This window comes from Nannospalax galili, unplaced genomic scaffold (assembly GCF_000622305.1).
Source record: "Nannospalax galili isolate Female #2095 unplaced genomic scaffold, S.galili_v1.0 scaffold221, whole genome shotgun sequence".
NCBI lineage: Eukaryota > Metazoa > Chordata > Mammalia > Rodentia > Spalacidae > Nannospalax > Nannospalax galili.
In genome coordinates, this window is record NW_008344592.1 from 175,109 (window position 1) to 187,625 (window position 12,517).

General features: G+C 42.2%; 1 protein-coding gene across 4 annotated transcripts in view; it reads right to left on the bottom strand.

Moving 5' to 3' along the window:
- Positions 1-12,517, bottom strand: part of LOC103740185 (ubiquinol-cytochrome-c reductase complex assembly factor 1) — a 105,394-nt gene that overhangs the window by 9,247 nt on the left and 83,630 nt on the right. For all 4 annotated transcript variants that reach the window (XM_029567212.1, XM_008840744.2, XM_029567213.1 and 1 more), the window contains one exon: positions 4,386-4,463. In XM_029567212.1, the coding sequence (XP_029423072.1) occupies positions 4,386-4,463 (78 nt within the window). The remainder of the gene's footprint in view (positions 1-4,385; positions 4,464-12,517) is intronic.

Sequence of the window (12,517 nt, forward strand, 5' to 3'; positions counted from 1 at the left end):
ATTTATATATAAAAAAGAAAAAACTGGGGAAGATGTGGGGAAGTGCAGACATTCTACCCAAGAGAGGAAATGCATGAAATACATAGTGTTCTTTAAGTATCAACTGACAAATACTCAGCTACTGCCTTCAATACCCCACGTCCAGTACAATATTAATCAGCGTCAACATTTCTGCAGGGCAGTGAGCCAAAGGCCTCCCTTGGAGGACAGATAATGGGAGATAAAGGTTAGAGGGCATGAAACAATAACACAATTCACAGAAGGCCTGTAATATCATGAAGTGATGTGGACCTCTTAATAAAGCAGGAAAACAGGAGGGTTTCCAAAGTGTTCAGGGAGGGAATACAATGCAAGCTCGAGTGTAAGAGGTAGCTGTAGAACAGGCTGCCCAACAGAACTTCCTCTGCACCTATACTGTCCAACACAGCAGCCTCTGGCCACACACCATTATGGAGCATCAATGGGACTAGCATGAGGAGGAACTGGAAATTTCATTTTATTGAATCAAACCAAAATAGCAACACGTGGCTAGTTTTAGAACCTTGTGATTCTAAGACTCATCTGGAAAACGGCTACACACATTGAGATGCAGCTCCTGGGCCCCAATCCACAGCTGCTGAGTCCAAACATGAATTTTACCTCATTTTCTGCAGGATACACGTGCACTTTAAAAATTTAAGAAAAACCATTCTGGAATCCCACAGTTCAATTATCTGAGAATGTTTACAATCACAGATGCCCAGCTATACCAATTAAGACAGAACTTTTAGGAGATAAGAACCTGAGTTTTGTATTTCTAGAAAGTATTCCAAATAATTAACATGTTTCCCAAACTTCGTGTCACCTGGGTGCTTACTAAAGCACCAGTCACTCTCCTACTGGAGTAAGCCTTCAGAGAGGTTTGGGGATTGAATTTAAAAAGCATCCCATGGGCTGGAGACATACCAGAGTTGGCAGAGTGCTTGCCTAGCCCTGGGTTTAATCCCCAGCACTGTACAAACCAGTGTGGTAGTTCATGCCTCTAATCCTAGCACTGTAAAGGTAAAGGCATGAAGCTCAGGAATTCAAGGCCATCCTCAACCACACAGCATGTCTGAGACCCTGTCTCAATAAACTAAACTAAACTAAACTAAACTAAACTAAACTAAACTAAACTAAACAAAGCAAAAGGCACCACACATGACTGTTCTAATTGGATATGTTCAGGTAAAATGGCTCTGCCAAAACAAACTGGGTGGGGAACAGAGCACAGATATGATATGATTCAGGACTTTTTTTTTTTTCCGGTCTTTGTCTTTTTGAGACAGGGTCTCCCTGTCACCCCAGCTGGCCTGGAACTCACTTTGTAGACCAGGGTGGCTTCGAACTCACAGAGATCCACCTGCCTCTGCCTCTCGAGTCCTGGGATTACAGGCAAGTGCTACCATGCCTGGCTCGACATTTTTTATTAATACTGCTTAAAAAAAAAGCTCTACTGAGCCATCAGTCACTTTAAATGCTAGAGAGCACTCACAAATGCTACGAGTTCTATTTCTTCAATGCTAGGCCTCTCTCTTTTTTTTAAATATACTGTAAGATTTCTGAAATCAGAATGCATCTAATTTAACAACTAATATATACATTTAAGAAATGTTTCTCAGTTCTAATCCCACCACCCAAAAAACTTCTATGATGTGATATGGTATGCAATCTAAATTGTTAGTGATATGTATGGTATGCAACCTAAATTGTTCTCTTATAATGGAGGACAGCTAACAGACCAGGAATCAGGAGACCCCGATTTCAATTTGTCCCATGACCCTACCCAAACCATGTGACATAATTTCCTGGGTTTTTTTCTTCTTTTTGTTTAATTTTTTTAAAAAAGTGTTTTTATTTTTCTTTTATATTATGTACATGAGTGTTTGCATGCATGTTGTGTGTACCACATGTATATAGTGCCCACAGAGGACAGAAGGGGGCTTCAGTCGCCCTTGAGCTAGAGTTACAGATAGTTTTGAGCTGTGATGTGGGTGCTGGGAACCAAACGTGGGTCCTCTGCAAGAGCAGCAAGTTCTCTTAAGTGCTGAGCCATCTCTCCAGTCCTGTTTAATTTTTTGGCAAGCTTACTCCTGACTTTAATCCCTATTAATTTATGCAAATAACATTTCTTCCAGCCTGAACTTTGGTTTTTTTTACTTTCATCCCTTTTCTATATTTCTTTCTTTTTCTTTTCTTTTCCTTTTTTGATCTAGAGACAGGGTCTCCATATCCCTGGTTGGCCTTAAACTCAATAGTTAGTTGAAGATGACCTTGCACTTCTGACACTCCTGCCTCTACTTTCTGAAAGCTGGTGTTACAGCATGTGCCATCACACCTGGTTTTATTTAGTTTGGGAATCGAATCCATGGCTTTGTGCATGTTAGGCAAGCACTCCACCAACTGAGCTACATCCCCAGCCCCACCTGGTACATCTCTTCCCTTCCTCATTGTTCACCTCCTGCATCCCACATCCCGCATTCCGAGAGCTATGCTAGATAGCAGAAACACACACAGTATGCCCTGTCACTTCCTAGAAGAAATGCCCACCCAGCCAGCCAGGTGAGAGTCAATTTAAGTGCTGTAAGAGTCCAGGGTAGGAGCTGCAAGCTAAGCTTGGGGAAGGTCAGGGACTACTTCTAAAGGGGGGGTGATGCTTCTGTCAAACCTCAAGCCAACTACAAAATGAGTTCAAACATACAATTTTTATCAATAAAAAGTGAGGTATGGGGTCTGGAGAGATGGCTCAGTGATTAAGAACACTGTTCTTGCAGAAGACCCAGGTTCGAATCCCAGCACCCACATGACAGCTAACAACTGGTAACTCCAGTTCCAGGGGATCCGACAGCCTCTTCTGTCCTCCCCTGGCATTGCACGATATGGGTGCACTTACATGCAGGCAATACACACATACACATAAAATAAAAATAATGAATAAGCTGGGCGTGGTGATGCACGCCTTTAATCCCAGCACTCAGGAGGCAGAGTCAGGCAGATCTCTGTGAGTTCAAGGCCAGCCTGGTCTACATAGTGAGTTCCAGGCCAGCTGGGGCTACAGGGAGACCCTGTCTCAAAAAGACCAAAATAAAATAAATAAATAAATAAATAAAATAAAAAAAAAGTGAGGTATGATGAATGCTCGTGCTGACAGGTATTCATCACACCATCTTTTATCTTTTCTATATGCTGGAAATTTCCATAATAATAGTTGGAGGAATGGCAGATGACATGGATACAACATGGATGAATTCTGAAGACATCTTGCTGGGTGAAATAAGCTAGTAACAAAAGAACAAATAATGAAAGATTCTATTCACATGAGATTCCTAAAATAATCAAATTCATAGAGACAAAATAAAACGGTGGTTGCCAGGGGCTGGGGGAAGGAGGGAATGGGGAGCCAGCATCCCACAAGTATGGATTTCATGAACATGAACACGCAACATGCAGTCAATGAATAATGCAATCTGAAAAGCAGTGTGTGTGGTGTAACTATGCACACAGGGGAGAAAGCAGACGTTTGTCCACACACAGGTAATATCTGGAAGGAAGTCCAATGAACTATGAATGACGTCTTCCTTCGAGGTAGGAATTAGGGCAGAAGAGGAACTAGGTCTTTTATTTTGTATTTCAAATAGTTACACACAGTTTTGGGAACTTCTTAAATGAGTATGTATTGTTTTACAAAGAAAATGAAATAAGTGTAGAGTCCATCTGGTAGACCTTGTTGTTTACATGTGAACATCTTAACCTCTCTGGAAACAGCCAGGGTTGCAACAGTGTCTTGCTTTTATCCCCTAGGTTCCCCACTCCCCAGCACCCAGCAGGCACTCAAGAATGCTAACTAGTTGAATGATTGACCAAATTCTGTAAAATTGTCTTTTCCCAGCACTCAATATAGGTGAAGAAATAAACACTGATACTAAGCAATAATGGCAAGCAGAGAAGATGGTTCTGAAAATTTCCTTCAGATGTTCTCATCAAAAGCCTTTGTTTGGTGGGGGGGACATGACACGACACAATGGGGGGACAACATGACAATAAAATGGTTCAACAGTTAAGAGGGCCTGCTGCTCTTGCAAAAAACACAGTGCCCAATACCCACATTTGGTGGCTCACAAATGCCTGGAACTCCAGCTTTGGGGGATCTATGCCCTCTTCTGGCCTTTGTGGGCACCTGCATTCACATGTGAGCCAAACCCAGACACAGACATAGACACACATAAATATAAATAAATCTTTTTTTTAAGGTTAGAAGTGGGAAGGAAGGGAAGAAAAGAGAGAAGGGAAGGAGGGAGGCAGGGAGGGAAGAGGAAGGCTTGCCAGCCTCTGTTGGACCAGGCCTATGGCTTGGCAAATGATCTTACCTCATCGTATCCCAAGATTGCCGCATAGAAATTATTTGTCATGAGGATCATGTTCTTCTTCAGGTTATAGGAATTAACCTACAAAATCAAATGCAAAAACAAAAGCATGAAAGAAAGGAAAAGTATGTTAGAACAAAAAGAAGAAACTCAAGTTAAACTGCCAGTCCATTCTGAATTCCCTCAGCTGTCAGGATTCTCCCTAAGACAATTGCCACATGTTAGGTTTTGATCCTAAACTACACAAAGCAGCCAGTTTAATGAATGGACCTTCAACTACATGTCTGGTTTTGTACAAGCTCCTATGAACACAAACATAGAAACAATGTCTTGATTGAGGAACACACAGTGTAGTCTAGGAAAACAGGCATTTAAAAAGCTACTCACCAGGTATGGTAGTTCATGCCTGTATTCCTAGCATTTGGGAGGTAGAGGCAGGAGGATTGGGTGTTCAAAGTCATAGAGGGTTTTTCATGCCTGTAATCTAGCACTTGGGGAGGAAGAGGTGTCCAGGAGGATTGATTAGGTGTCCAGGCTGGCTATGCAAGACTCTGTCTCAAAAAACAAAAAAAGGGCATCGAGATGGCTCAGTGGGTAAAGGCACTTATTGCCAAGTCTGATGACCCAAGTTCAATCCCCAGGGCCCATATGATTGAAGGAAAGAACCAACGCATACAAGAATGTCCTCTGATTTCCACATGCACTCTGTGGCACAAACACACACATGCACACATACACACACATTAAATAAATTTAATTTTATTAAAAAAAACCTATTGTTACCTATTAACTCAAATCTTATTACAAATGTGCAAAAGCAAATGAATTTCAGTGCAAATGGCCTTCTGTTGGAGAGCTGAGGAAGACTGCATTAGGAGGAAACATTTAAGTGAACCTTGGAGAGGCTGGACAGATGGCTCAATGGTTAAGCGCACATACTGCTCTTGCAGAAGACCAGAGTTTGAATCTCAGCACTCACTTCGGGCAACTCACAATTGCCTGTAACTCCAGCTTCAGGGGGATCCAACGCCTATGGCCCCTATGGGCACCAGCACTCACTTCTACAAACCCATATATGGACATACAAGCACACACATAATTAAAAATAAAAATAAATCTTTAAGTGGACATAGGAAAAGATGCCTGACAGGACAGGAGGAGGCTGAAGAGAAAAGGCATTCATGACAGGACAGGAGGTATGCAGAAGTGAGGGGATAAAAAGAGAAAGTTTAAGGGCGTGTCAGGTAAGTGAACAGTATGTGGGCACCAGGGAAGGAAATGTCTCCAGGGTTGCTCAGAGAGCTTATGGTGAAAGACAAAGAGAAGGTAACTGTCAGGGAAAGGAGGGGGAGATGACATGACAATGAATTAATCATTGCTAATGCTAAGAGACTGTTTTAGGAATGTAATTCCTGTAAGATTAATGAGACACCAACAAACTCCTTCAGACACTTGTGCCTGGAATGCAGTTCCCTGAATGTCTTCAATGGGGTAAAACTTGGACCCTCACCCCAGGCAGTAAGTAGTCTGTTTGAGGGCAAGGTCCACGTTTTGCTCTTTGTAATCCCCAGCAGAAAGCCCAGCACAGAATACAACAGGGACTCACGTTATTTAACCTGCCAGGTCTAAGAAACTGCCAAACATCATTTAGAACGTCAAATGGAGATTGAGAGTCCTGCTTAAGAATCCTTTCCACAACCATACCCACCATCACCTCCATTTACTGAGCACCTGTCATGGGTGCTTTATCTACATCATGTCCTCTAATCTGTACCTGAATTCAGAGCTAGATGTGTTAAAGTGACCAAGGGAGGCGAAATGACTTATCCGATACTGACAGAGCTGAAAATATCATTCTTTCAAAGCTATGTTCCTTAGTCCATAGGCCCCCACCCTTCCAGGAGGATAAGCTACTTTGGATCATGTCATAGTTACATTCTCATCTCCATGATAAAATACCTGAAAGAAGTAACATAAGGAAGGATTTCTTTTGGTCTACGGTTTTGAGCTACTATGCCATAGAAGGTAGGATGGCAGGCATTTACTAGGGAAGTGTTAGGCTGCTTGCTCATATCTTGATGGATCAGGAAGGAGAAAGCTTGGGCCAGAAGTGAGCTGGGTTATAATCTCCAACGCTTGTCTCCCAGCAATCCATTTCCTCCAGGTAGGCCTTACCTCCTAAAAGTTCCACAACTTTCCAAAACAGTTCCATCATCTGGGGACCGACTACCCACATAAGCCTGTGGAAGGGCATTTCACATTCAAACTATAACAGGTCATAAATCAAATGCTGAGTGATTTTATCTGGGGTTTCAAACTGGTCTCTGAATATGCAGAAAAAGGCAAAGGGACTTGAATTTAGACTCAGAAAACCTGAGTTCAATCATAGCTCTGCTATGTACTTTGGATGTGATCTTGAGTTAGTCAAATAACCTCTCTGAATCTATTTTCTTCTCTTTAAATGCCCTGCACACAAGAGCTGTTTTCAAGAGCCAATAAGTTAGTATGTATTCATTAAGTTAACAACATATACTGAAAGTCTTGGTAAACTGCAGAGCGCTCTGCAAATGCAAGGAATTATGAGTAATTCCTTCTGGTTTGTTTATATAAAACTAAAACTAAAACCAGTTCCAATACTTTACAGTCATGGACAGTTTTCAAAAGTGAAGAGAGAATTGCGATTCAAGGCTGGAAAATATGAGATTAGTGGTAGCTGGGAGTGTAAACCATGACCTTTCCCACCCACCTTCAGCACTGGCCACTTTAGCCATCACTCCTTTGTGTTCTCAGAGCTGTGTATACACTTCTCCCCCTAGGTACACAATCTGGGTAGACTTGCTTATGTACCTGTCTCTCCCACCAGTCTGGGAGCTACTCAAACTTGGGTCATAGGAACCAAGATTGAATCATTTTGGCACCCAAACACCAGGACAGGGACTAAGACAGGCATGCTGATAACTGAATCTTTTACAAGAGCACCACTCAGGGCTGGGGATGGAGGTCAGTGACTGGGTACTTGCCTAACATGTGTGAGGCCCTGGGTTCCATCCCCAGGACCCCAAACAACAAAAGCCAAAATCCAAAACAAGCAAGAGCAAAGGTCACTGACAGCATGTTCTGTCCAATGAACCGAATTGATTTTGTTTTTGCTGTTGAACACCTTCCATGTTTCTGGAATTCCATAAACACATATTACCAAACTTCTTTCTACTGTTTCATTTATATGTGCTGTGGTAAAAGAGTCAAGAAACAGGCCAGAACTGGAGTTCCTGCCTTCTATCGTCAAGGATTAGACTTCAACCCAGCCCTCTTAATCCTCATTTTGGGGTTCTTCCCTATTATATGTCTGTTTTTTTTAACTGCACAAGAGTACCAGAGCCACAAAGGGACGAGAAGGATGTCAAAACATTGAGGCAGAGCACCACACCTAGGAAAACACTAACTGAACCTGCTCAGCAAAGCTAGCTTTTATGTTACATCATGACCATTAACTTTAGAACTAGAAGGGTCCTCAGGGATCACCTGGTTCAGTGCCTCTGAGGAAATAATGAAATGAGGCTCAAAGTGGGAAAGAGATGGGTCCAAGGTCACACAGCAAGCTAGCCTCAGAGCCAGGATTAGAGTGAGGCAAATGTTACTATTTCACCATCTGCAGGGCATTTTCAAAGATCACTAACATGCTACTCTGCAAAGCCTGGCTCTTGCTTTCCAGCAAGGCCCAAATATAGACAAATACACCTTCTCTAGGAGAAGATGGCTGGTTGATTGCTGTCCAGTAAAATAAAGTACAGGAGTGGTGCTCTGTAGCAGGAAGGCTCCTCTACCTCCTGGTCTTCTAACTCTAGTGACCTCCTGTGAGCTACGTCTTCTCCTCACGTCTAGTTGAGAGAGAAAACTGCCACAGCGAGGCATGGTTTTCAGTTATCATCACCCAGGCTAGATTAGATCATGAAAAGGACCCTTCCTGGAAGACACTGGATGCTCAATCACTGCAGACATATGATCTGCAGGCAAACAGGTGAGGGTCAGGGACGGCAACTTCCTGAACCAGTCCACTCACCATTCTGGTGGCTGAATGAAACATTCTCGCCAGCCCAGTAGCCCAGCAGAGCTGGATCTTTCCCTCTGCTGAACTCTCGTTGCATTTTACGCCCTCACTTAAGCTTTTGTTTGCTGGTATGCAGGTTCCCCATCTTCCCAGTGCCAGACCACTCCATGGAGCACCTTGTCCATGAATACACAGATCCCTTAGCAGAAGACAGTGCTGGCTGCTTGCTTATTAAAATCCTATCCTTTCCATAGTGCCTTGATTTTCATAAAAACCCATACACACTGAGCCACCACATGGGAAAGGTCCCTTTTATATCAGTTACTCATATTTTCCCATTTATTTAAGCTGTTAAAATTCATGCAGATATTTTATAAGCCATCAGGATTCGATGACTGGTATTACTGAATGTTTAATAATAAACTAAACAGAAGAAATCAGAGGGTTAAATGATGACTGCAATTCCTGTAATGACTTAATTAAATCTTTATTGAGTACATAAACTATGATGTCATTTCTAGCCAACCATGGCTCTGCTTTCGCAGCATGTCACAGGGTGGGAGCACTCAACAAGAGGCTGGGCTAAATGAGCAGCAGGTCTCTGCTGAAATGGGGAAGGGAGCAAGGCTCATGTAACACACTCAATAAATTACCCGTTCATTTTTAAACAAAGTCCATGAGTTATAATATATTTGCCATGCACTTTTTATGGCATAATAAAAATGTTACCTTAAGGATTACTTAACACATACTACAAATGTTATAGCAGGGGCAGGCAAAAGGGGCAAAGAAAACAAACATGAGCAGGCCGGGGCCGGGGCCTGGAGTTTATGTCCTGGGGGAACAGCATAGTATATTAAAAGGGGAATGCAAAAAAACAGAGGAGAGGGGGTGCAAGTGTTCAGGATTACTAATCAGCAGATTAATGAATGAGACAACCAACAGTGAGCACAAGCAAGAGGCATATGTTTAATTAATGTAGTATTCTCAGGGAGGAATACTAGCTTTAAAGAGACGGCGGCAGTTCATTTGAGGCCAGTTCACTGGCCCCTTTCTCCCCTTTGCGCTATTGTAGCTCTTAAAGATGGTTATGTGACTGCTTTACAGCAGACCCAGACTATGTGGATACAGACACCAATGGGAGATCATGTTTTAACCTCTCTGTGAGCACTGGAAGGCTCTTCGAAATTTGTCCTGGGTCATCTTAACGACCTCACCTGCTCTTGCTTCCCCACATTCATCTCACCTCTTGGTTGTACCCAACTCTGTGCCATTTCCACAGCAGTGTCATGCTGTCTTCTCTCAGCCACCCTGCTAATGGGAATCCTCATCTTTACTAATGGGAGGATGCTAGTTCCTCCTTATCTTCTAAGATTGCGCTCCCAAAATGCATTCGCCCCAATCCACAGGTGCCATAAATGATTACAATCAGGAACAGGCCACATAATTCACTGTTTACCAAGTGCCAAGTGTGCTAACAGTTTTGCACACATTAGCTCATTTAGGCCTTCCTAATGGGCTCTGAGAGAGGACCATTATTATCTCCACCTCTAAAACACTTGCCTAACATACATGAAGTCCTTGGTTTGATCTCAGTTCCCAAAGAAAAGAAATAAAAAGAGAAAGAAGCAAAAAAGAAAAAAGACCAGTGAGGTGACTCTGGGTTAAAACACTTGCTATCACGTCTAATGACCTAAGTTCAATCCCAGAACCAACATGGTGGAAAGAACCAATTCTACAGTTCTTTGACCTCCACAATCATGCTGCAGGATGTGCATGTCCACACACACACACACACACACACACACACACACACACACACACACACACACACATAAATAAAATAAATAAACGTCAAAAAAGAAGTGGGCAGAACAAAAAAAAGAAGGAATGAAAGAAGAGAAAAAGAAAAAAAAAGGTGACTGATGCTTGTGTAAGTTAAGGCTACTGCTAGGAATCAAAATTAGAATTCACAAGTCAAGTATGGTGGGACACTCCTGTAATCCCAGCCCTTGGGAGGTAGGGGCAGAAGGATCAAGAGTTCCAGGCCAGCCTGGGTGACATGAAACATTGAAACATTGTATCTTAAAAAGGAAAAAAAAAAAAAAAAAGAGGATGGTGAGATAGACTCAGTTGGTAAAGTTTGAGACACAGAATGCACATTAAAAAAAAAAAAGGCATATGAGTACACATCTGTAATTTCAGCATTGGTGAGGCAGGTATGACAGGTAGATTCCTGGGGCTTCACTAGTCAAACTGGCCTAGTCTACTTGTCTTAAAAAAGAACAAGATGGGCCGGGCGTGGTGGTGCACACCTTTAATCCCAGCACTTGGGAGGCAGTCCAAATAAAAAGCTGTATGCAGCTGCACAGATCTCTAATCCCCACACTAAGGAAACAGAGACACGAGAATCCCTGGAGCTTACTGGCCAGTCTAACCAAGTTGACCATCTCCAGGTTCAATGAGAGATCTTGCCTCAGAAAATAAGGTGAAGTGTGACTGAGGAAGACACTCTCTCTCTCTCTCTCTCTCTCTCTCTCTCTCATACACACACACACAATTAAAATATAAAACAGTCCAACTCCAACGACTACATATATTGTAATTAACAACATAAATCACCATAAATAATGTGGCTGCCCCTTCATGTGCCCCTAACCTCAGGTTATCTGTAGAGGAAGAATTCAGTGCTGACGTGGCCTAGGTAAACACAACTTAAAGACCCCCAATTCCAGTGATAGCGAGAGATGGGGACACCAGATGGGACATCAGACACGCCTGGTAGAATCAAGCACCACTTGGGGATTGGGGGAGATCTACTTCTACTGAGGGAAGGGGGAATGGAAGAAGGCTGGTGTGGTAAATATAAGAACGATGAACTTGAAGAATAAGCTTCAGGGTTACTAGGTTTAGGAAAAGTAGCTAACAGAAGACTCACAAGAGTTTGTTAGAATGATAAGTCAAAGGCCTTACTCAACCATGGCTGGCTTCACTTGGAAGCATGGAGGAAATGTTTCCTCTGAGTTGACCCTTCTCTTTGTAGACTGAACACTAGTTCAAGTCCATCTGGTGGTGTCTCCATGGCCTCCCCAAACAGGAGGACAGGTGACTCACTACAGTTACAGGGCATTTTGAGAGATGCTCCATAGTCCCCTGGAACTTAGTCGACTTTGGAGGGCAAGGAACAAAACCTGTCCTTTAAGTCCCTCTGACCAGATTAGTACAGGCCTCAAAGTATGGCTGTTAAACATCCAAGGAGGTTAGTTCTACCAGTCTGGTACTTTTAATTACCATGTGCCATGTAGATAAAGCTTAGAATGAATAAATGACCAAAGGGTGGCTAGAATGGTTCACCAAACAGCAAGGAAGATATCAAAGTCATCACAAGGCTACAATGTAATGCAATGCCATTAACACTTTAAAAGTTTAAAAAAATTATTTATTTTATATGAATGAGTGTTTTGCCTGCATGTAAGTGTACTATGTGCAAACAATGTTTATAGAGGCCAGAAAGGGGTGTCAGATCTTCTGGAACTGGAGTTATGGATGGTTGTTAGCTGCCATGTGGTACTAGAAACTAAACCCAGGGCCTTTGCAAGAGCAGCCAGTTCTGTTAACTGCTGAGCCATCTCTCCAGCCCCACCATTAATACTTTGTAGTACCAACATCATGTGGGAATAGGCTACTATGCCCTGGACATCAGTTAGTTATTTAAACTTAATGTTAGAACTTTGCACACTAAAATATTGTGTGATAGACAGAAGTCAGGTAAGAGTGGAAAACAGAAGGGGGCATGGAGACAAAAATATACACAAATGCATTAATTTCTTTGCTTATGATTAAAAGATTTAATAAGAAACCTTTTTTAGAACAATGATCAAACATTACAAAAAATTGTGTATGTGTGTGCATATATATGGGCACATTAGGTAGCTTCCAAGAAAACTGTTAATATCATGAAAAAAGAAAAGAAAAAAATAATAAAACATGACAGACAATTTCAACTTTTTCTTCCCATTTTAGAAAATGATGTTAGTGTTTGAGTAAAACATGTTCCAAGTAATGAAAGGCCAACACAAACAAGGCA